Source organism: Ranitomeya variabilis, chromosome 4, assembly GCF_051348905.1.
Source record: "Ranitomeya variabilis isolate aRanVar5 chromosome 4, aRanVar5.hap1, whole genome shotgun sequence".
Lineage (NCBI taxonomy): Eukaryota > Metazoa > Chordata > Amphibia > Anura > Dendrobatidae > Ranitomeya > Ranitomeya variabilis.
In genome coordinates, this window is record NC_135235.1 from 942276 (window position 1) to 969990 (window position 27715).

At 46.3% G+C, this 27715-nt stretch overlaps 1 protein-coding gene across 3 annotated transcripts in view; it reads right to left on the reverse strand.

The window, feature by feature from the left end:
* Positions 1 to 27715, reverse strand: part of INPP5F (inositol polyphosphate-5-phosphatase F) — a 227765-nt gene that overhangs the window by 154225 nt on the left and 45825 nt on the right. For all 3 annotated transcript variants that reach the window (XM_077257866.1, XM_077257865.1, XM_077257868.1), the window contains exons 4-6: positions 21307 to 21435; positions 14517 to 14684; positions 11976 to 12032 (exon numbers count right to left, since the gene is read on the reverse strand). In XM_077257866.1, the coding sequence (XP_077113981.1) occupies positions 11976 to 12032; positions 14517 to 14684; positions 21307 to 21435 (354 nt within the window). The remainder of the gene's footprint in view (positions 1 to 11975; positions 12033 to 14516; positions 14685 to 21306; positions 21436 to 27715) is intronic.

Here is a 27715-nt window from a genome sequence, read left to right on the forward strand (position 1 = left end):
CCGTGTATACAGGACACACTGATGTATGATGTATGAGGGCAGGACCATCGTATTAATGACCCCTCATCCCCATACAGTGTATATCCCCGGTGTATACAGGACACACTGCTGTATGATGTATGAGGACAGGACCATCGTATTAATGACCCCTCATCACCATACAGTGTATATCCCCCGTGTATACAGGACAGACTGATGTATGATGTATGAGGACAGGACAATCGTATTAATGACCCCTCAGCCCCATACAATGTATATCCCCGGTGTATACAGGACACACTGCTGTATGATGTATGAGGACAGGACCATCGTATTAATGACCCCTCATCCCCATACAATGTATATCCCCCGTGTATACAGGACACACTGCTGTATGATGTATGAGGACAGGACCATCGTATTAATGACCCCTCATCCCCATACAGTGTATATCCCCGGTGTATACAGGACACACTGCTGTATGATGTATGAGGACAGGACCATCGTATTAATGACCCCTCAGCCCCATACAATGTATATCCCCCGTGTATACAGGACACACTGCTGTATGATGTATGAGGACAGGACCATCGTATTAATGACCCCTCATCACCATACAGTGTATATCCCCCGTGTATACAGGACAGACTGATGTATGAGGACAGGACCATCGTATTAATGACCCCACATCTCCATACAGTGTATATCCCCCGTGTATACAGGACAGACTGATGTATGATGTATAAGGACAGGACCATCGTATTAATGACCCCTCATCCCCATACAGTGTATATCCCCCGTTTATACAGGACACACTGCTGTATGATGTATGAGCACAGGACCATCATATTAATGACCCCTCATCTCCATACAGTGTATATCCCCCGTGTATACAGGACACACTGCTGTATGATGTATGAGGACAGGACCATCGTATTAATGACCCCTCATCACCATACACTGTATATCCCCCGTGTATACAGGACACACTGCTGTATGATGTATGAGAACAGGACCATCGTATTAATGACCCCTCATCACCATACAGTGTATATCCCCCGTGTATACAGGACACACTGCAGTATGATGTATGAGGACAGGACCATAGTATTTATGACCCCTCATCCCCCTACAGTGTATATCCCCCGTGTATACAGGACACACTGCTGTATGATGTATGAGGACAGGACCATCGTATTAAAGACCCCTCATCCCCATACAGTGTATATCCCCCGTGTATACAGGACACACTGCTGTATGATGTATGAGGACAGGACCATCGTATTAATGACCCCTCATCCCCATACAGTGTATATCCCCCGTGTATACAGGACACACTGCTGTATGATGTATGAGGGCAGACCATCGTATTAATGACCACTCATCCCCATACAGTGTATATCCCCCGTGTATACAGGACACACTGCTGTACGATGTATGAGGACAGGACCATCGTATTAATGACCCCACATCTCCATACTGTGCATATCCCCCGTGTATACAGGACACACTGCTGTATGATGTATGAGGACAGGACCATCGTATTAATGACCCCTCAGCCCCATACAGTGTATATCCCCCGTGTATACAGGATACACTGCTGTATGATGTATGAGGACAGGACCATCGTATTAATGACCCCACATCCCCATACAGTGTATATCCCCCGTGTATACAGGACACACTGCTGTATGATGTATGAGGACAGGACCATCGTATTAATGACCCCTCAGCCCCATACAGTGTATATCCCCCGTGTATACAGGATACACTGCTGTATGATGTATGAGGACAGGACCATCGTATTAATGACCCCACATCCCCATACAGTGTATATCCCCCGTGTATACAGGACACACTGCTGTATGATGTATGAGGACAGGACCATCGTATTAATGACCCCACATCCCCATACAGTGTATATCCCCCGTGTATACAGGACACACTGCTGTATGATGTATGAGGACAGGACCATCGTATTAATGACCCCTCATCCCCATACAGTGTATATCCCCGGTGTATAAAGGATACACTGCTGTATGATGTATGAGGACAGGACCATCGTATTAATGACCCCTCATCCCCATACAGTGTATATCCCCGGTGTATACAGGACACACTGCTGTATGATGTATGAGGACAGGACCATCGTATTAATGACCCCTCATCTCCATACAGTGTATATCCCCTGTGTACACAGGACACACTGCTGTATGATGTAGGAGCACAGGACCATAGTATTAATGACCCCTCATCCCCAAACAGTGTATATCCCCCGTGTATACAGGACACACTGCTGTATGATGTATGAGGACAGGACCATCGTATTAATGACCCCTCATCCCCATACACTGTATATCCCATGTATACAGGACACACTGCTGTATGATGTATGAGGACAGGACCATCGTATTAATGACCCCTCATCACCAAACACTGTATATCCCCCGTGTATACAGGACACACTGCAGTATGATGTATGAGGACAGGACCATCGTATTAATGACCCCTCATCTCCATACAGTGTATATCCCCCGTGTATACAGGACACACTGCTGTATGATGTATGAGGACAGGACCATCGTATTAATGACCCCTCATCTCCATACAGTGTATATCCCCTGTGTACACAGGACACACTGCTGTATGATGTAGGAGCACAGGACCATAGTATTAATGACCCCTCATCCCCAAACAGTGTATATCCCCGGTGTATACAGGACACACTGCTGTATGAGGACAGGACCATCGTATTAATGACCACTCATCTCCATACAGTGTATATGCCCCGTGTATACAGGACACACTGCTGTATGATGTAGGAGCACAGGACCATAGTATTAATGACCCCTCATCCCCATACAGTGTATATCCCCCGTGTATACAGGACACACTGCTGTATGATGTAGGAGCACAGGACCATAGTATTAATGACCCCTCATCCCCATACACTGTATATCCCCCATGTATACAGGACACACTGCTGTATGATGTATGAGGACAGGACCATCGTATTAATGACCCCTCATCTCCATACAGTGTATATCCCCCGTGTATACAGGACACACTGCTGTATGATGTATGAGGACAGGACCATCGTATTAATGACCCCTCATCACCATACAGTGTATATCCCCCGTGTATACAGGACACACTGATGTATGATGTATGAGGACAGGACCATCGTATTAATGACCCCACATCCCCATACAGTGTATATCCCCCGTGTATACAGGACACACTGATGTATGATGTATGAGGACAGGACCATCGTATTAATGACCCCTCATCCCCATACAGTGTATATCCCCCGTGTATACAGGACACACTGATGTATGATGTATGAGGACAGGACCATCGTATTAATGACCCCTCATCCCCATACAGTGTATATCCCCGGTGTATACAGGACACACTGCTGTATGATGTATGAGGACAGGACCATCGTATTAATGACCCCTCATCCCCATACAGTGTATATCCCCCGTGTATACAGGACACACTGCTGTATGATGTATGAGGACAGGACCATCGTATTAATGACCCCTCATCTCCATACAGTGTATATCCCCCGTGTATACAGGACACACTGCTGTATGATGTATGAGGACAGGACCATCGTATTAATGACCCCTCATCCCCATACAGTGTATATCCCCCGTGTATACAGGACACACTGCTGTATGATGTATGAGGACAGGACCATCGTATTAATGACCCCACATCCCCATACAGTGTATATCTCCGGTGTATACAGGACACACTGCTGTATGATGTATGAGGACAGGACCATCGTATTAATGACCCCTCATCCCCATACAGTGTATATCCCCCGTGTATACAGGACACACTGCTGTATGATGTATGAGGACAGGACCATCGTATTAATGACCCCTCATCCCCATACAGTGTATATCCCCCGTGTATACAGGACACACTGCTGTATGATGTATGAGGACAGGACCATCGTATTAATGACCCCACATCCCCATACAGTGTATATCTCCGGTGTATACAGGACACACTGCTGTATGATGTATGAGGACAGGACCATCGTATTAATGACCCCTCATCCCCATACAGTGTATATCCCCGGTGTATACAGGACACACTGCTGTATGATGTATGAGGACAGGACCATCGTATTAATGACCCCACATCCCCATACAGTGTATATCCCCGTGTATACAGGACACACTGCTGTATGATGTATGAGGACAGGACCATCGTATTAATGACCCCACATCCCCATACACTGTATATCCCCAGTGTATACAGGACACACTGCTGTATGATGTATGAGGACAGGACCATCGTATTAATGACCCCTCATCCCCATACAGTGTATATCCCCCGTGTATACAGGACACACTGATGTATGATGTATGAGGACAGGACCATCGTATTAATGACCCCTCATCCCCATACAGTGTATATCCCCGGTGTATACAGGACACACTGCTGTATGATGTATGAAGACAGGACCATCGTATTAATGACCCCTCATCCCCATACAGTGTATATCCCATGTATACAGGACACACTGCTGTATGATGTATGAGGACAGGACCATCGTATTAATGACCCCTCATCACCATACAGTGTATATCCCCGTGTATACAGGACACACTGATGTATGATGTATGAGGACAGGACCATCGTATTAATGACCCCTCAGCCCCATACAGTGTATATCCCCCGTGTATACAGGACACACTGCTGTATGATGTATGAGGACAGGACCATCGTATTAATGACCCCTCAGCCCCATACAGTGTATATCCCCCGTGTATACAGGACACACTGATGTATGATGTATGAGGACAGGACCATCGTATTAATGACCCCACATCTCCATACAGTGTATATCCCCCGTGTATACAGGACACACTGCTGTATGATGTATGAGGACAGGACCATCGTATTAATGACCCCACATCACCTAACACTGTATATCCCCCGTGTATACAGGACACACTGCTGTATGATGTATGAGGACAGGACCATCGTATTAATGACCCCACATCCCCATACAGTGTATATCTCCGGTGTATACAGGACACACTGCTGTATGATGTATGAGGACAGGACCATCGTATTAATGACCCCTCATCCCCATACAGTGTATATCCCCCGTGTATACAGGACACACTGCTGTATGATGTATGAGGACAGGACCATCGTATTAATGACCCCTCATCCCCATACAGTGTATATCCCCCGTGTATACAGGACACACTGCTGTATGATGTATGAGGACAGGACCATCGTATTAATGACCCCTCATCTCCATACAGTGTATATCCCCGGTGTATACAGGACACACTGCTGTATGATGTATGAGGACAGGACCATCGTATTAATGACCCCTCATCCCCATACAGTGTATATCCCATGTATACAGGACACACTGCTGTATGATGTATGAGGACAGGACCATCGTATTAATGACCCCTCATCTCCATACAGTGTATATCCCCGGTGTATACAGGACACACTGCTGTATGATGTATGAGGACAGGACCATCGTATTAATGACCCCTCATCTCCATACAGTGTATATCCCCCGTGTATACAGGACACACTGCTGTATGATGTATGAGGACAGGACCATCGTATTAATGACCCCTCATCTCCATACAGTGTATATCCCCGGTGTATACAGGACACACTGCTGTATGATGTATGAGGACAGGACCATCGTATTAATGACCCCACATCCCCATACAGTGTATATCCCCCGTGTATACAGGACACACTGCTGTATGATGTATGAGGACAGGACCATCGTATTAATGACCCCTCATCCCCATACAGTGTATATCCCCCGTGTATACAGGACACACTGCTGTATGATGTATGAGGACAGGACCATCGTATTAATGACCCCTCATCCCCATACAGTGTATATCCCCCGTGTATACAGGACACACTGCTGTATGATGTATGAGGACAGGACCATCGTATTAATGACCCCTCATCTCCATACAGTGTATATCCCCCGTGTATACAGGACACACTGCTGTATGATGTATGAGGACAGGACCATCGTATTAATGACCCCACATCCCCATACAGTGTATATCCCCCGTGTATACAGGACACACTGCTGTATGATGTATGAGGACAGGACCATCGTATTAATGACCCCTCATCTCCATACAGTGTATATCCCCCGTGTATACAGGACACACTGCTGTATGATGTATGAGGACAGGACCATCGTATTAATGACCCCTCATCCCCATACAGTGTATATCCCCCGTGTATACAGGACACACTGCTGTATGATGTATGAGGACAGGACCATCGTATTAATGACCCCTCATCCCCATACAGTGTATATCCCCCGTGTATACAGGACACACTGCTGTATGATGTATGAGGACAGGACCATCGTATTAATGACCCCTCATCACCATACAGTGTATATCCCACGTGTATACAGGACACACTGATGTATGATGTATGAGGACAGGACCATCGTATTAATGACCCCTCATCCCCATACAGTGTATATCCCCCGTGTATACAGGACACACTGCTGTATGATGTATGAGGACAGGACCATCGTATTAATGACCCCACATCACCTAACACTGTATATCCCCCGTGTATACAGGACACACTGCTGTATGATGTATGAGGACAGGACCATCGTATTAATGACCCCTCATCCCCATACAGTGTATATCCCATGTATACAGGACACACTGCTGTATGATGTATGAGGACAGGACCATCGTATTAATGACCCCTCATCTCCATACAGTGTATATCCCCGGTGTATACAGGACACACTGCTGTATGATGTATGAGGACAGGACCATCGTATTAATGACCCCTCATCTCCATACAGTGTATATCCCCCGTGTATACAGGACACACTGCTGTATGATGTATGAGGACAGGACCATCGTATTAATGACCCCTCATCTCCATACAGTGTATATCCCCGGTGTATACAGGACACACTGCTGTATGATGTATGAGGACAGGACCATCGTATTAATGACCCCACATCCCCATACAGTGTATATCCCCCGTGTATACAGGACACACTGCTGTATGATGTATGAGGACAGGACCATCGTATTAATGACCCCTCATCACCATACAGTGTATATCCCCCGTGTATACAGGACACACTGCTGTATGATGTATGAGGACAGGACCATCGTATTAATGACCCCTCATCCCCATACAGTGTATATCCCCCGTGTATACAGGACACACTGCTGTATGATGTATGAGGACAGGACCATCGTATTAATGACCCCTCATCTCCATACAGTGTATATCCCCCGTGTATACAGGACACACTGCTGTATGATGTATGAGGACAGGACCATCGTATTAATGACCCCACATCCCCATACAGTGTATATCCCCCGTGTATACAGGACACACTGCTGTATGATGTATGAGGACAGGACCATCGTATTAATGACCCCTCATCTCCATACAGTGTATATCCCCCGTGTATACAGGACACACTGCTGTATGATGTATGAGGACAGGACCATCGTATTAATGACCCCTCATCCCCATACAGTGTATATCCCCCGTGTATACAGGACACACTGCTGTATGATGTATGAGGACAGGACCATCGTATTAATGACCCCTCATCCCCATACAGTGTATATCCCCCGTGTATACAGGACACACTGCTGTATGATGTATGAGGACAGGACCATCGTATTAATGACCCCTCATCACCATACAGTGTATATCCCACGTGTATACAGGACACACTGATGTATGATGTATGAGGACAGGACCATCGTATTAATGACCCCTCATCCCCATACAGTGTATATCCCCCGTGTATACAGGACACACTGCTGTATGATGTATGAGGACAGGACCATCGTATTAATGACCCCACATCACCTAACACTGTATATCCCCCGTGTATACAGGACACACTGCTGTATGATGTATGAGGACAGGACCATCGTATTAATGACCCCTCATCTCCATACAGTGTATATCCCCCGTGTATACAGGACACACTGCTGTATGATGTATGAGGACAGGACCATCGTATTAATGACCCCACATCCCCATACAGTGTATATCCCCCGTGTATACAGGACACACTGCTGTATGATGTATGAGGACAGGACCATCGTATTAATGACCCCTCATCACCATACAGTGTATATCCCCCGTGTATACAGGACACACAGCTGTATGATGTATGAGGTCAGGACCATCGTATTAATGACCCCTCATCCCCATACAGTGTATATCCCCCGTGTATACAGGACACACTGCTGTATGATGTATGAGGACAGGACCATCGTATTAATGACCCCTCATCCCCATACAGTGTATATCCCATGTATACAGGACACACTGCTGTATGATGTATGAGGACAGGACCATCGTATTAATGACCCCTCATCCCCATACAGTGTATATCCCCGGTGTATACAGGACACACTGCTGTATGATGTATGAGGTCAGGACCATCGTATTAATGACCCCTCATCCCCATACAGTGTATATCCCCCGTGTATACAGGACACACTGCTGTATGATGTATGAGGTCAGGACCATCGTATTAATGACCCCTCATCCCCATACAGTGTATATCCCCGGTGTATACAGGACACACTGCTGTATGATGTATGAGGTCAGGACCATCGTATTAATGACCCCTCATCCCCATACAGTGTATATCCCCCGTGTATACAGGACACACTGCTGTATGATGTATGAGGACAGGACCATCGTATTAATGACCCCTCATCCCCATACAGTGTATATCCCCCGTGTATACAGGACACACTGATGTATGATGTATGAGGACAGGACCATCGTATTAATGTCCCCTCATCACCATACAGTGTATATCCCACGTGTATACAGGACACACTGCTGTATGATGTATGAGGACAGGACCATCGTATTAATGACCCCTCATCTCCATACACTGTATATCCCCCGTGTATACAGGACACACTGCTGTATGATGTATGAGGACAGGACCATCGTATTAATGACCCCACATCCCCATACAGTGTATATCCCCCATGTATACAGGACACACTGCTGTATGATGTATGAGGACAGGACCATCGTATTAATGACCCCTCATCCCCATACAGTGTATATCCCCCGTGTATACAGGACACACTGCTGTATGATGTATGAGGACAGGACCATCGTATTAATGACCCCTCATCCCCATACAGTGTATATCCCCCGTGTATACAGGACACACTGATGTATGATGTATGAGGACAGGACCATCGTATTAATGACCCCTCATCTCCATACAGTGTATATCCCCCGTGTATACAGGACACACTGCTGTATGATGTATGAGGACAGGACCATCGTATTAATGACCCCTCATCCCCATACAGTGTATATCCCCCGTGTATACAGGACACACTGCTGTATGATGTATGAGGACAGGACCATCGTATTAATGACCCCTCATCCCCATACAGTGTATATCCCCCGTGTATACAGGACACACTGATGTATGATGTATGAGGACAGGACCATCGTATTAATGACCCCTCATCCCCATACAGTGTATATCCCCCGTGTATACAGGACACACTGCTGTATGATGTATGAGGACAGGACCATCGTATTAATGACCCCTCATCCCCATACAGTGTATATCCCCCGTGTATACAGGACACACTGCTGTATGATGTATGAGGACAGGACCATCGTATTAATGACCCCTCATCCCCATACAGTGTATATCCCCGGTGTATACAGGACACACTGCTGTATGATGTATGAGGACAGGACCACCGTATTAATGACCCCTCATCTCCATACAGTGTATATCCCCGGTGTATACAGGACACACTGCTGTATGATGTATGAGGACAGGACCACCGTATTAATGACCCCTCATCCCCATACACTGTATATCCCCCGTGTATACAGGACACACTGCTGTATGATGTATGAGGACAGGACCATCGTATTAATGACCCCTCATCCCCATACAGTGTATATCCCATGTATACAGGACACACTGCTGTATGATGTATGAGGACATTGTATTCATGATTGGTTGGCTCTGTATACTTCTTATCGTCCTGTGTGAGTGGATCTAGTTATTTGATCAATAGCAGCAGAAATATACCAGTATATATGGAGCAGTATTCACCTTTACTGGTGTCAGGACCTTCTAATGACGGATGGACTTCTCCAGTGAAGATTTGGAATAACCACAATAAAACATTATGTAATCAAAAAGAATTTTTTGGGTCACAGAGTGTGTCCTTCTATACACCCCAACTTTATGATGACATAACCCTTTAAATCACTCACACCCTACAGTCATGGCCAAAAGTATTCACACCCCTGCAATTCTGTCAGAAAATACTCAGTTTCTTCCTGAAAATGATTGCAAACACATTCTTTGTTATTATTATCTTCATTTAATTTGTCTTAAATGAAAAAAACACAAAAAGAATTGTCCTAAAGCCAAATTGGATATAATTCCACACCAAACATAAAAAGGGGGTGGACAAAAGTATTGGCACTGTTCGAAAAATCCTGTGATGCTTCTCTAATTAGTGTAATTAACAGCCCCTGTAACTTACCTGTGGCACCTAACAGGTGTTGGCAATAACTAAATCACACTTGCAGCCAGTTGACATGGATTAAAGTTGACTCAACCTCTGTCCTGTGTCCTTGTGTGCACCACATTGAGCATGGAGAAAAGAAAGAAGACCAAAGAACTGTCTGAGGACCTGAGAAACCAAATTATGAGGAAGCATGAGCAATCTCAAGGCTACAAGTCCATCTCCAAAGACCTGAATGTTCCTGTGTCTACCGTGCGCAGTGTCATCAAGAAGTTTAAAGCCCATGGCACTGTGGCTAACCTCCCTAGATGTGGACGGAAAGGAAAAATTGACAAGACATTACAACGCAAGATTGTGCGGATGTTGGATAAAGAACCTCGACTAACATCCAAACAAGTTCAAGCTGCCCTGCCGTCCGAGGGTACAACAGTGTCATCCCGTACTATCCGTCGGTGTCTGAATGAAAAGGGACTGTATGGTAGGAGACCCAGGAAGACCCCACTTCTTACCCCGAGACATAAAAAAGCCAGGCTGGAGTTGGCCAAAACTTACCTGAAAAAGCCTAAAACGTTTTGGAAGAATGTTCTCTGGTCAGATGAGACAAAAGTAGAGCTTTTTGGGCAAAGGCATCAACATAGAGTTTACAGGAGAAAAAAAGAGGCATTCAAAGAAAAGAACACGGTCCCTACAGTCAAACATGGCGGAGGTTCCCTGATGTTTTGGGGTTGCTTTGCTGCCTCTGGCACTGGACTGCTTGACCATGTGCATGGCATTATGAAGTCTGAAGACTACCAATAAATTTTGCAGCATAATGTAGGGCCCAGTGTGAGAAAGCTGGGTCTCCCTCAGAGGTCATGGGACTTCCAGCAGGACAATGACCCAAAACACACTTCAAAAAGCACTAGAAAACGGTTTGAGAGAAAGCACTGGAGACTTCTAAGGTGGCCAGCAATGAGTCCAGAGCTGAATCCCATAGAACACCTGTGGAGAGATCTAAAAATGGCAGTTTGGAGAAGGCACCCTTCAAATATCAGGGACCTGGAGCAGTTTGCCAAAGAAGAATGGTCTAAAATTCCAGCAGAGCATTGTAAGAAACTCATTGATGGTTACCGGAAGCGGTTGGTCGCATTTATTTTGGCTAAAGGTTGTGCAACCAAGTATTAGGCTTAGGGTGCCAATACTTTTGTCTGGCCCATTTTTGGAGTTTTGTGTGAAATGATCAATGTTTTGCTTTTTTCTTCATTCTCTTGTGGTTTTTCATTTAAGACAAATTAAATGAAGATAATAATAACAAAGAATTTGTGATTACAATCATTTTCAGGAAGAAACTGAGTATTATCTGACAGAATTGCAGGGGTGTGAATACTTTTGGCCATGACTGTATATAAAAAGACAGTAGGGCAACTGCCCCTTTTAGTCTCTAACCTCAAGCTCAATGAGATCCTGCAGCATCTGCCTGTTCCAGAAGAAGCGCTCATCCACCTGAAAAGTAACATCAAATAACTAAGAAAATCAGGGCAAAGTAAGGAGCTTCCTGTTCTCAGAGTTCCCACAACAGTCCACCATGGTACAAAGCCCCCCTAGTCGCACCATCTCCACAACACTCCACTATAGTACCAAGCCCTCCTGGTCTCAGCGTCCCCTCAACACTCCACCATGATACAGAACCTTAAGATCTCAGCATCCCCACAACACTCCACCATGGTACAGAACCCCAAGATCTCAGCATCTCCACAACACTCCACGCTAGTACAAAGCCCTCCTGGTCTCAGCATCCCCACAACACTCCACCATGGTACAGAACCCCAAGATCTCAGCATCTCCACCACACTCCACGCTAGTACAAAGCCCTCCTGATCTCAGCATCCCCACAACACTCCACCATGGTACAGAACCCCAAGATCTCAGCATCTCCACAACACTCCACGCTAGTACAAAGCCCTCCTGGTCTCAGCATCCCCACAACACTCCACCATGGTACAGAACCCCAAGATCTCAGCATCTCCACAACACTCCACGCTAGTACAAAGCCCTCCTGGTCTCAGCTTCCCCACAACACTCCACCATGGTACAGAACCCCAAAATCTCAGCTTTCCTACAATACTCCATCTTGGTACAAAGACCCCTGACCTCAGCGTTCCCACAACACTCCACCATGGTACAAAGACCCCTGACCTCAGCATTCGCACAACACTCCACCATGGTACAAAGTTCCCTGACCTCAGCATTCCCACAACACTTCACCATGGTACAAAACCCCCTGATCCGAGAGTCCCAATAACAGTCCACCTTCGCACAAAGTCCCCTGTTCGCTGCAACACTTTATCATGGTACAAAGCCCCTTTACTCTCAACGTTCTCACAAAACTTTACCATGGTACAAAACCCGCTTGATCTCAGCTTTCCAACAATACTCCATCATGGTACAAAGACCCCTGACCTCAGTGTTCCCACAACACTCCACCATAGTACAAAGCTCCCTGACCTCAGCTTTCCAACAATACTCCATCATGGTACAAAGACCCCTGACCTCAGTGTTCCCACAACACTCCACCATAGTACAAAGCTCCATGACCTCAGCGTTCCTACAATACTCCATCATGGTACAAAGCTCCCCAATCTCAGCATCTCCACAGCACTCCACCATGTTACAAAGCCCCCTGATCTCAGCGTTCCCACAACACTCTACCATAGGACGAAGCCTCCCTGATCTCAGAATTCCCAACATCTCCACAAGGTACAATGCTCCCTGATCTTGGCTTTCTCATTCTCACAACACTCCACCATGGCACAAAACCCTCCAATATCAGTGTTCTTACAACACTCCACAATGATACAAAGCTCCCTGATCTCCGTGTTCCTACAATACTCCACCAGCGTACAAAGCCCACCCGGATCTCAGCATCTCCACAGGACTCCACCATGGTACAAAGCCGCCCTGAACTCAATGTTACCACAACACTACATCATGGTACAAAACCCTGGTCTCAGCATTTCCACAGCACTCCACCATGGTACAACGTCCCCCAGATCTCGACGATCCCACAACACTCCACCATGTTACAAAGCCCTCATGATCTCAATGTTCCCACAACACTTCAATATGGCACAAAGCCCCCCAGATCTCAGTATTTAAACAACACTCCACCACGGTACAAAGTCCCCCTCATCTTATTGTTCCCACAACACTCCACCATGTTACAAAGCCCTTGTGATCTCAGTGTTCCCACAACACTCCACCATAGTACAAAGCTCCCTGACCTCAGCGCTCCTACAAAACTCCATCATGGTACAAAGACCCCAATCTCAGCATCTCCACAACACCTCACCGTGGTACAAAATCCCCCAGATCTCAGTATTTCCACAACACTCCACCAAGGTACAAAGTCCCCCTGATCTCAATGTTCCCACAACACTCCACCATGTTACAAAGCCCTTGTTTTCTCAGTGTTCCCACAACACTTCAAGATGGCACAAAGCCCCCTAATCTCAGCATTCCCACAACACTCCACCGTGTTACAAAGCCCTCGTGATCTTAGTGTTTCTAAAACACTCCACCATGGTAAAAAGGCCCTTGATCTCAGTCTGTCTAAAACACTCCAACATGGTACAAAGCGCACCCCGATTTCAGCTTTTCCACAACACTCCACCACGGATAAAAGCCCACCTGATCTCGGTGTTCTCACAACACTCCACCACAGAACGGAGCCCCCCTGATCTGAACGTTCCCACCACTCTCTTTCCAATGACAGAGACCTTCCTGATTTCTGAGTCCCAATCACTCTCCTCCCCAGGACAGAGACCCCACTGATCTCAGCGTCTCCACCACTCTTCTCCTCAGGACGAAGCCCCCTTGATTTTTGCATCTCTACAACAATCCACCATGGTATGGCGGTACCTGATCTTGGTGTCCCCATAAACCCCCTAACACAAAACGAAGCCCCCTCTGAACAAATCAACCACTCACCCTCTTCCAGAGCGGCTGATCGGGAACCTCGGTGGTGTTTTGACGCTGTACAGAGTTGGTCAGGTTATATGTCCAGCTGTAGTAAAAGGAGTCAGAGTCCATGAACATCTTAAATAATTCTTCAAGTAAACGACGCTCAAGTCTCTCCTTTTCCTTATCGTCCTTACCCTAAAAAGAAAAAATTACGCGAAGGAAGTCAAAATATAAAATCAATCCGCAAACATAAAGGAGCAACCACATTCTATAGATACAGGAGGAGGAGAAGGAGTCCTGACAATAGGAGTTTACACTCTATAGTCACAGGAGGAGGAGGAGTCCTGACAATAGGAGCTAACAATCTATAGATACAGGAGGAGGAGGAGTCCTGACAATAGGAGCTAACAATCTATAGATACAGGAGGAGGAGTCCTGACAACCGGAGCTAACAATCTATAGATACAGGAGGAGGAGGAGTCCTGACAATAGGAGCTAACAATCTATAGATACAGGAGGAGGAGTCCTGACAACCGGAGCTAACAATCTATAGATACAGGAGGAGGAGGAGTCCTGACAATAGGAGCTAACAATCTACAGATACAGGAGGAGGAGGAGTCCTGACAACATGAGCTAACAATCAATAGAAACAGGTGGAGGAGGAGTCCTGACAACATGAGCTAACAATCTATAGATACAGGAGGAGAAGGAGTCCTGACAATAGGAGCTAACAATCTACAGATACAGGAGGAGGAGGAGTCCTGACAACAGGAGCTAACAATCTATAGATACAGGAGGAGGAGTCCTGACAATAGGAACTAACAATCTATAGATACAGGAGGAGGAGGAGTCCTGACAATAGGAACTAACAATCTATAGATACAGGAGGAGGAGGAGTCCTGACAACAGGAGCTAACAATCTATAGATACAGGAGGAGGAGGAGTCCTGACAACAGGAGCTAACAATCTATAGATACAGGAGGAGGAGTCCTGACAACAAGAGCTAACAATCAATAGATACAGGTGGAGGAGGAGTCCTGACAACAGGAGCTAACAATCAATAGATACAGGTGGAGGAGGAGTCCTGACAATAGGAGCTTACACTATAGATACAGGAGGAGGAAGAGTCCTGACAACAGTAGCTAACAATAAATAGATACAGATGGAGGAAGAGTCCTGACAATAGGAGCTAACAATCTACAGATACAGGAGGAGGAGGAGTCCTGACAACAGGAGCTAACAATCTATAGATACAGGAGGAGGAGGAGTCCTGACAATAGGAACTAACAATCTACAGATACAGGAGGAGGAGGAGTCCTGACAATAGGAGCTAACAATCAATAGATACAGATGGAGGAAGAGTCCTGACAACAGGAGCTAACAATCTATAGATACAGGAGGAGGAGTCCTGACAACAGGAGCTAACAATCAAGAGATACAGGAGGAGGAGGAGTCCTGACAACAGGAGCTAACAATCTATAGATACAGGAGGAGGAGGAGGAGTCCTGACAACAGGAGCTAACAATCTATAGATACAGGAGGAGGAGGAGTCCTGACAATAGGAACTAAATCTATAGATACAGGAGGAGGAGGAGTCCTGACAACAGGAGCTAACAATCTATAGATACAGGAGGAGGAGGAGGAGGAGTCCTGACAACAGGAGCTAACAATCAATAGATACAGGAGGAGGAGGAGGAGTCCTGACAATAGGAACTAACAATCTATAGATACAGGAGGAGGAGGAGTCCTGACAATAGGAGCTAACAATCTATAGATACAGGAGGAGGAGGAGGAGTCCTGCCAACAGGAGCTAACAATCAATAGATACAGGTGGAGGAGTCCTGACCAGAGGAGCTTACACTCTATAGATACAGGAGGAGGAGTCCTCACCACAGGAGCTTATACCCTATAGATACAGGAGGAGAAGGAGTCCTGACCGCAGGAGCTTGCACTCTATAGATACAGGAGGAGGAGGAGTCGTGACCACAGGAGCTTACACTCTATAGATACAGGAGGAGGAGTCCTGACCACAGGAGCTAACAATCTATAGATACAGGAGGAGGAGTCCTGACCACAGGAGCTTACACTCTATAGATACAGGAGGAGGAGGAGCCTTGACTATAGGAGCTTACACTCTATAGATACAGGAGGAGGAGGAGCCTTGACCATAGGAGCTTACACTCTATAGATACAGGAGGAGGAGGAGTCCTGACCAGAGGAGCTTACACTCTATAGATACAGGAGGAGGAGTCCTGACCGCAGGAGCTTACACTCTATAGATACAGGAGGAGGAGGAGTCCTGACCACAGGAGCTAACAAACTACAGATACAGGAGGAGGAGGAGTCCTGACCAGAGGAGCTTACACTCTATAGATACAGGAGGAGGAGGAGTCGTGACCACAGGAGCTTACACTCTATAGATACAGGAGGAGGAGGAGTCCTGACAATAGGAGCTTACACTATAGATACAGGAGGAGGAGTCCTGACCACAGGAGCTTACACTCTATAGATACAGGAGGAGGAAGAGACCTGACCACAGGAGCTTACACTGTATAGATACAGGAGGAGGAGTCCTGACCGCAGGAGCTTACACTCTATAGATACGGGAGGAGGAGTCCTGACCACAGGAGCTTATACCCTATAGATACAGGAGGAGGAGGAGTCCTGACCACAGGAGCTTATACCCTATAGATACAGGAGGAGGAGGAGTCCTGACCACAGGAGCTTATACCCTATAGATACAGGAGGAGGAGGAGTCCTGACCACAGGAGCTAAAAATCTATAGAAACAGAAGGAGGAGGAGCCCTGACCATAGGAGCTTACACTCTATAGATACAGGAGGAGGAGGAGTCCTGACCATAGGAGCTTACACTCTATAGATACAGGAGGAGGAGGAGCAGTGACCATAGGAGCTTACACTCTATAGATACAGGAGGAGGAGGAGTCCAGACCACAGGAGCTTACACTCTATTGATACAGGAGGAGGAGTCGATCATAGCTTACACTCTATAGATACAGGAGGAGGAGGAGGAGGAGGAGTCCTGACCAGAGGAGCTTACACTCTATAGATACAGGAGGAGGAGGAGTCCTGACCACAGGAGCTTACACTCTATAGATACAGGAGGATGAGTCCTGACCACAGGAGCTTACACTCTATAGATACAGGAGGAGGAGGAGCCCTGACCACAGGAGCTTACACTCTATAGATACAGGAGGAGGAGTCCTGACCACAGCAGCTTACACTCTATAGATATAGGAGGAGACTCCCCCTGACGAAGGCACGCCGCCGAAACGTGCGTAGGGGCAGTGGCACCATTGTCTGAGTGTTTAGGTAAAGTATTATTATCTACTATCTCTATACTTCATCTGCCATTTGCTATTATGTGGCTGCCATCATTCTGTTTCAGCGCTCCATGTAGCGTTTATGTTTATTTACTATAGACTATCTTTATGGCAGTACATTTTATGTGACTCCTGATCGTGGGAGTGCAGCCTTGGTTGTACCACTTGGTACTGGGCTTTATTAGTATGAATATGGTAGGGTAGGTTATTATTACTTTTTTTGTTTTGGTTGTTATAATTATTCACTCAGTCTGGTGCCACTTTAATCATTTTGGCTCATCTGTATGACACACTTGTGGCTACCAGGTTTTTTATGTGTTTTAAGCATTACTTGGGATTGTATCCTCTGTTGTTGCTGTGTTTTTCTTTAATAAAGTTTACCATATTATTTTTGTTCTCATACGCAATTCTTTATATGATCATATGTATATGTAGCGTTGAACATACGTGGATTTCTAGATACTCTGGACGTTGTACATGTCTCTAGTTGAGGGTTATTAATTAGTATATATGTTATATATGTATGTCCTTTTCTGTTGAGGGTAACTATTTGATTTCTCAGATACAGGAGGAGGAGGAGGAGGAGTCGATCACAGGAGCTTACACTCGATAGATACAGGAGGAGGAGTCCTGACTACAGGAGCTTACACTCTATAGATACAGGAGGAGGAGTCCTGACCATAGGAGCTTACACTCTATAGATACAGGAGGAGGAGTCGATCACAGGAGCTTACACTCTATAGATACAGGAGGAGGAGGAGTCCTGACCAGAGGAGCTTACACTCTATAGATACAGGAGGAGGAGTCCTGACCATAGGAGCTTACACTCTATAGATACAGGAGGAGGAGTCGATCACAGGAGCTTACACTCTATAGATACAGGAGGAGGAGGAGTCCTGACCAGAGGAGCTTACACTCTATAGATACAGGAGGAGGAGTCGATCACAGGAGCTTACACTCTATAGATACAAGAGGAGGAGGAGTCCTGACCAGAGGAGCTTACACTCTATAGATACAGGAGGAGGAGTCGATCACAGGAGCTTACACTCTATAGATACAGGAGGAGGAGTCGATCACAGCAGCTTACACTCTATAGATACAGGAGGAGGAGGAGGAGTCCTGACCACAGGAGCTTACACTCTATAGATACAGGAGGAGGAGTCGATCACAGGAGCTTACACTCTATAGATACAGGAGGAGGAGGAGTCGATCACAGCAGCTTACACTCTATAGATACAGGAGGAGGAGTCGATCACAGGAGCTTACACTCTATAGATACAGGAAGAGGAGTCCTGACCACAGGAGCTTACACTCTATAGATACAGGAGGAGGAGTCGATCACAGGAGCTTACACTCTATAGATACAGGAAGAAGAGTCCTGACCACAGGAGCTTACACTCTATAGATACAGGAGGAGGAGTCGATCACAGGAGCTTACACTCTATAGATACAGGAGGAGGAGGAGGAGTCCTGACCAGAGGAGCTTACACTCTATAGATACAGGAGGAGGAGGAGTCCTGACCAGAGGAGCTTACACTCTATAGATACAGGAGGAGGAGTCCTGACCACAGGAGCTTACACTCTATAGATACAGGAGGAGGAGTCGATCACAGGAGCTTACACTCTATAGATACAGGAGGAGGAGGAGTCGATCACAGCAGCTTACACTCTATAGATACAGGAGGAGGAGTCGATCACAGGAGCTTACACTCTATAGATACAGGAGGAGGAGTCCTGACCACAGGAGCTTACACTCTATAGATACAGGAGGAGGAGGAGTCGATCACAGGAGCTTACACTCTATAGATACAGGAGGAGGAGTCGATCACAGGAGCTTACACTCTATAGATACAGGAGGAGGAGTCGATCACAGGAGCTTACACTCTATAGATACAGGAGGAGGAGTCGATCACAGGAGCTTACACTCTATAGATACAGGAGGAGGAGTCGATCACAGGAGCTTACACTCTATAGATACAGGAGGAGGAGTCGATCACAGGAGCTTACACTCTATAGATACAGGAGGAGGAGTCGATCACAGGAGCTTACACTCTATAGATACAGGAGGAGGAGTCGATCACAGCAGCTTACACTCTATAGATACAGGAGGAGGAGTCGATCACAGGAGCTTACACTCTATAGATACAGGAGGAGGAGTCGATCACAGGAGCTTACACTCTATAGATACAGGAAGAGAAGTCCTGACCACAGGAGCTTACACTCTATAGATACAGGAGGAGGAGTCGATCACAGCAGCTTACACTCTATAGATACAGGAGGAGGAGGAGGAGTCCTGACCAGAGGAGCTTACACTATATAGATACAGGAGGAGGAGTCGATCACAGGAGCTTACACTCTATAGATACAGGAGGAGGAGGAGGAGTCCTGACCACAGGAGCTTACACTCTATAGATACAGGAGGAGGAGTCGATCACAGGAGCTTACACTATAGATACAGGAGGAGGAGTCGATCACAGGAGCTTACACTCTATTGATACAGGAGGAGGAGTCGATCACAGGAGCTTACACTCTATAGATACAGGAAGAGAAGTCCTGACCACAGGAGCTTACACTCTATAGATACAGGAGGAGGAGTCGATCACAGGAGCTTACACTCTATAGATACAGGAGGCGGAGTCCTGACCACAGGAGCTTACACTATATAGATACAGGAGGAGTACTGACCAGAGGAGCTTACACTCTATAGATACAGGAGGAAGAGGAGTCCTGACCGCAGGAGCTTACACTCTATAGATACAGGAGGAGGAGGAGTCGATCACAGGAGCTTACACTCTATAGATACAGGAGGAGGAGGAGTCGATCATAGGAGCTAACACTCTATAGATACAGGAGGAGGAGGAGTCGATCATAGGAGCTTACACTCTATAGATACAGGAGGAGAAGTCGATCACAGCAGCTTACACTCTATAGATACAGGAGGAGGAGGAGGAGTCGATCACAGCAGCTTACACTCTATAGATACAGGAGGAGGAGGAGTCGATCATAGGAGCTAACACTCTATAGATACAGGAGGAGGAGGAGTCGATCATAGGAGCTTACACTCTATAGATACAGGAGGAGAAGTCGATCACAGCAGCTTACACTCTATAGATACAGGAGGAAGAGGAGTCCTGACCACAGGAGCTTACACTCTATAGATACAGGAGGAGGAGTCCTGACCACAGGAGCTTACACTCTATAGATACAGGAGGAGGAGGAGTCGATCACAGGAGCTTACACTCTATAGATACAGGAGGAGGAGTCGATCACAGGAGCTTACACTCTATAGATACAGGAGGAGGAGTCGATCACAGCAGCTTACACTCTATATAGATACAAGAGATGAGCCATCATATGTGCCGTCATTACACTTGTCTGACATGGTGTGAGAGTGCATCGGCTATAGAATACCGCTCGTCACATCCTCCGTATATCAGGTGGTGGTGCTTTTCAGGTAGGGAAATCGGCATCTTACCTTCTTTTTATTGGGGACAGACACATTGGATTTGATCTGTGTCAGGGTCTTGAGGAGGAACTTGGAGTCATCTGGTGATTGCGTGATCTTCTCTGGTTTGTTTATGCCAAAATGGTGCTTCTTACACAGCTATAAAAAAGAGGAAGTGGTGAGAATGGAGATGAGGTGAACCTCAGGCCCTACAGCAGCCGCACACCGGATCTACTGCGCTCTGCTCCTACCACAGCCACACATCAATAGAAGAAACAGTAGTGATAATGGCTGCTCATAAAATAAAACAGAATATAAAAAAAAAAAACTTACTACACTAATCACAGATATGATTCAGCACATCGATTGAAAAACGTCCAGCGAACGGGAATCATGCATACATTGATACCGTTGTGCTCAAAAGTTTACCTACCCCTGGCAGAATTTTTCGCTTTCTTGGCCTCTTTCAGAAAATATGATAACACCAAAACTTTTTCTCCACTCATGGTTAGTGGTTGGGTGAAGCCATTTATTGTCAATCTACTGTGTTTTCTCTTTTTAAATCGTAATGACAACCCAAAACATCCAAATGACCCTGATCAAAAGTTCACATACCCCTTTTCTTAATACCGTGTATTGCCCCCTCTAACATCAATGACAGCTTGAAGTCTTTTGTGGTAGTTGTGGATGAGGTTCTTTATTTTCTCACATGGTAAAGCTGCCCACTCTTCTTGGCAAAAAGCCTTCAGTTCCTGTAAATTCCTGGGCTTTCTAGCATGAACTGCGCGCTTGAGGTCTCCCCAGAGTGGCTCAATGACATTGAGGTCAGGAGACTGAGATGGCCACTCCAGAACCTTCACTTTGTTCTGCTGTAGCCAATGACAGATTGACTTGGCCTTGTGCTTTGGATCGTTGTCATGTTGGAATGTCCAAGTACATCCGATGCGCAGCTTCCGGGCTGATGATTGCAAATTTGCCTCCAGTTGCTGATAACGTGCTGCATTCAACTTTCCTTCAACTTTGACCAAGTTTCCTGCGCTTTTGTTGCTCACACATCTCCAAAACATCAGCGATCCACCTCTATGCTTTACAGTAGGAATGGTGTTCCTTTCATCATAGGCCTTGTCGACCTCTCTCCACATGTAACGTTTATGGCTGTGGCCAAAAAGTTAAATTTTGGTCTCATCACTCCAAATTACCTTGTTCCAGAAGTTTTCAGCCTTGTCTCTGTGCTGTTTTGCGTATTGTAGTTGAGATACTTTGTGGCTTTTGCGCAGTAATGGCTTTCTTCTGGGGATTCAACCATGCAGCCCATTTTTCTTCCAGTGCATCCTTACTGTGCATCTTGAAACAGCCACACCGCTAGTTTTCAGAGAGTCCTGTATTTCAGCTGATGTTATTTGTGGGTTTTTCTTTGCATAACAAACAATTTTCCTGGCAGTTGTGGACAACACTTTTGTTGGTCTACCTGACCGTGGTTTTGATTTTACAGAGCCCCTGATTTTCCATTTATTAATCACAGTGTGAACGCTGCTGACTGGCATTATCAATTCCTTGGACATCTTTTTGTATCCCTTTCCAATTTTATACAGTTCAACTACTTTTTCCAGTAGATCCGTTGACAATTCGTTTGCTTTCCCCATGACTCACAATCCAGAAACGTCAGTGGCTTGATGAAAGATGCAAGAGTCTGTCTGGATCCCAGAAACTCACTCAGCTTTTATGCACACACACTGATTACAAGCAAACAGGTCACAGGTGAGGATGTTACCTTTAGTAGCCATTCAAACCCATGTGTCAACTTCTGTGCATGTTATCAGGCCATAGTCACCAGGGTATGTGAACTTTAGATCAGGGTCATTTAGATGTTTTGGGTTGTCATTATGATTTAAAAAGAGACCTTACCGTCCAGCCAAACTGAGCAATCGTGGGAGAAGAACCTTGGTGAGAGAGGTAAAGAAGAACCCAAAGATCACTGTGGCTGAGCTCCAGAGATGCAGTATGGAGATGGGAGAAAGTTCCACAAAGTCAACTATCACTGCAGCTTCCACCAGTCAAGCCTTTATGGCAGAGTAGCCGACGGAAGTTTCTCCTCAGCGCAAGACATATGAAAGCCCGCATAGAGCTTGCTGAAAAAAGACATGAAGGACTCCCAGACTATGAGAAATAATATTCTCTGGTCTGATGAGAAGATGATAGACCTTTTTGGTGATAATTCGAAGCGGTATTTGTGGAGAAAACCAGACACTGCTCATCTCCTGCCAAAAACAACCCCAACAGTGAAACATGGTGGTGGCAGCATCATGCTATGGGGTGTTTTTCAGCTGCAGGGACAGGACGACTGGTTGTCATTGAAGGAAACATGAATGCAGCCAAGTACAGAGATATCCTGGATGAAAACCTCTTCCAGAGTGCTCTGGACCTCAGACTTGGTCGAAGGTTCACCTCCCACCAAGACAATGACCCTAAGCACACAGCTAAAATAAAAAAGGAGCAGCTTCAGAACAACTCTGTGACCATTCTTGACCGGTCCAGCCAGAGCCCTGACCTAAACCCAATTGAGCATCTCTGGAGAGACCTGAAAATGGCGTCTACCAACGTTCACCATCCAACCTGACGGAACTGGAGAGGATCTGCAAGGAAGAATGGCCGAGGATCCCCAAATCCAGGGGTGAAAAACTTGTTGCATCATTCCCAAGAAGACTCATGGCTGTACTAGCTCAAAAGGGGCTTCTACCCAATACTGAGCAAAGGGGCTGGAGACTTATGACCATGTGATATTTCAGTTTTTCATTTTTAATAAATTTGCGAAAACTATGGGGTGCAGTGTGTACAATAATGAGGAAAAAAAATGAACTTTTTTGAATTTACCAAATGGCTGCAATGAAACAAAGAGTGAAAAATTTAAAGGGGTCTGAATACTTTCCGTACCCGCTGTATTCTCTGAAAAAAGGCCAAGAGAGCAAAAATTCTGCCTGGGTATGTAAAGTTTTGAGCACAATTGTATGTATGTATGTATGTATGTATGTATGTATGTATGTATCTCTCTACATGAACACAGGTCACAATTTGTCTTAGGGCTCATGCCCACTTGCGATGAAATCGGACGAATTCAATCCAATAAAAAAAAAAATGGATTGAATTCAGACCAGTGTTAATCTAGGATTGTTTGCTCATCGGCGTTTTTTTTTTCCAGCTCGGATCGGATCATGATCAGGCTGGAAAAAAATAAAAAATAAAAAATAAATAAAAAAATCGCACAGCACTCGCACCATATATCTATTCTATGTGTATATAAGTAATCTATCTTATATTTTAACCTGTCAGTGCGTTTTTTACATTAGCCGCATATGAAACGCAATACATACATACTTACACACCTATTCTAGGTGTATATCTACTCTATTCTAACCTATTCTATACTGTACGCAGAAGATCATTTGATGGCTTTTAATCTAATATATATATATATATATATATATATATATATATATATATATATATATATATATATATATGTTTTTATGAATATTTTGTGTAAAATGACTTAGAGAATTTCTCTATGTAAAATCTCATTGCCGTCTGATAGCAGTCACACTGCATTCGGATGTAGATCAGGGCTGGGTGTGAAAAGTCGGATTGTGCTCGCACATAAACCGCATGACACTCACATGACCATTGCATTACACTTGTCCAACTCTCCTGCATCAAAATCGGACGGATTTTTAATTTGCTAGTGTGGCTGCAGCCTTAATCTTTTATCAGCATCCGAGTTGCACCCACACACCCTCGTGATGACCTCAGGTAGGCAGGGTTGTAGGATGTTCTTAGCCCTTAGGATTGTAAGATATTCCCAACTTATGCAATAACTTCCTTCCGTCCTGATGATCGCAGAAGTTCGAGATCGACGCCATATTTTTATTGGGATTTTACCTTTACCCAAGAAACCCAACATGGCATGGTTGTTGTCAGCGGTCTGCCCACCATTGATTTGTGGCTTATAGGCCAGGGTTACAGTTATGAGAAAACATACATCTTCCTCCCCGATTCGTCCAATTACTATTGGATCTATCCAAACTTCAATATTCAGAATTTTCTTTCGGTAACATAAGTCTGAGGACAATGTATAAAGGTATCGTCACATTTAGCGACGCTGCAGCGATCTAGACAACGATGCCGATCGCTGCAGCGTCGCTGGAGAACTGTCACATAGACAGCTCTCCAGCGACCAACGATGCCGAAGTCCCCGGGTAACCAGGGTAAACATCGGGTTACTAAGAGCAGGGCCGCGATTAGTAACCCGATGTTTACCCTGGTTACCAGTGTAAATGTAAAAAAAAAACAAACACTACATACTTACACTCCGGTGTCTGTCGGGTCCCCCGGCGTTCTGCTTCCCTGCACTGTAAGCGCCGGCCCTAAAGCAGAGCGGTGACGTCACCGCTGTGCTCTGCTTTAAGGCCGGCCGGCGCTGACACAGTGCAGGGAAGCAGAACGCCGGGGGACGCGACAGACATCGGAATTTAAGTATGTAGTGTTTGGGGTTTTTTTTTTACATTTACAATGGTAACCAGGGTAAATATTGGGTTACTAAGTGCGGCCCTGCGCTTAGTAACCCGATGTTTACCCTGGTTACCAGTGAAGACATCGCTGAATCCGCGTCACACACGCCGACTCAGCGATGTCAGTGGGTGATCCAGCGACGAAATAAGGTGCTGGCCTTCTAGCTCCGACCAACGATGTCACAGCGGGATCCTGATCGCTGCTGCGTGTCAAACTCAACGATATCGTTATCCAGGACGCTGCAACGTCACGGATCGCTATCGTTATCGTTGTTAAGTTGTTCAGTGTGAAGGTACCTTAACATTTCTCCTGAAGGGACAAAGTATTTCCTGGGGACAAAAGAGGATCTGTCACTTCTCTATGTGTAAACACATGTACCTTTATTTTCTAACACTCGTCTTAACTTCCTGTCCAATCTATACATCTTTACCTAAGCACAATAGACAACCTCGTTGTCACTGCCAGGATCTCTTACTTCAAAAAGTCCGATTTTAATATCCTACATAGTTTGGTGTAGTCAGAAAAGATTGACACTGTACTCTCAAACCCATCCACAAGAACATTAATAAAAGAGGTTAAAAAGAATCAGTCCTAGCACAGACTGCCCCGTACAGATCCCTGCAATCCCCACTGCTCCCAGTACAGATCCCTGCAGTCCCCACTGCACCCAGTACAGATCCCTGCAGTCTCCACTGCTCCCAGTACAGATCCCTGCAGTCTCCACTGCTCCCAGTACAGATCCCTGCAGTCTCCACTGCTCCCAGTACAGATCCCTGCAGTCTCCACTGCTCCCAGTACAGATCCCTGCAGTCCCCACTGCTCACAGTACAGATCCCTGCAGTCTCCACTGCTCCCAGTACAGATCCCTGCAGTCTCCACTGCTCCCAGTACAGATCCCTGCAGTCCCCACTGCACCCAGTACAGATCCCTGCAGTCTCCACTGCTCCCAGTACAGATCCCTGCAGTCTCCACTGCTCCCAGTACAGATCCCTGCAGTCTCCACTGCTCCCAGTACAGATCCCTGCAGTCTCCACTGCTTCCAGTACAGATCCCTGCAGTCTCCACTGCTCCCAGTACAGATCCCTGCAGTCCCCACTGCACCCAGTACAGATCCCTGCAGTCTCCACTGCTCCCAGTACAGATCCCTGCAGTCTCCACTGCTCCCAGTACAGATCCCTGCAGTCTCCACTGCTCCCAGTACAGATCCCTGCAGTCTCCACTGCTCCCAGTACAGATCCCTGCAGTCTCCACTGCTCCCAGTACAGATCCCTGCAGTCTCCACTGCTCCCAGTACAGATCTCTGCGGTCCCCACTGCTCACAGTACAGATCCCTGCAGTCTCCACTGCTCCCAGTACAGATCCCTGCAGTCCCCACTGCTCCCAGTACAGATCCCTGCGGTCTCCACTGCTCCCAGTACAGATCTCTGCGGTCCCCACTGCTCACAGTACAGATCCCTGCAGTCCCCACTGCTCACAGTACAGATCCCTGCAGTCCCCACTGCTCACAGTACAGATCCCTGCGGTCCCCACTGCTCACAGTACAGATCTCTGCGGTCCCCACTGCTCACAGTACAGATCCCTGCAGTCCCCACTGCTCCCAGTACAGATCCCTGCAGTCCCCACTGCTCCCAGTACAGATCCCTGCATTCCCCACTGCTCACAGTACAGATCCCTGCAGTCCCCACTGCTCCCAGTACAGATCCCTGCAGTCCCCACTGCTCCCAGTACAGATCTCTGCAGTCCCCACTGCTCCCAGTACAGATCCCTGCAGTCCCCACTGCTCACAGTACAGATCCCTGCAGTCCCCACTGCTCACAGTACAGATCCCTGCAGTCCCCACTGCTCACAGTACAGATCCCTGCAGTCCCCACTGCTC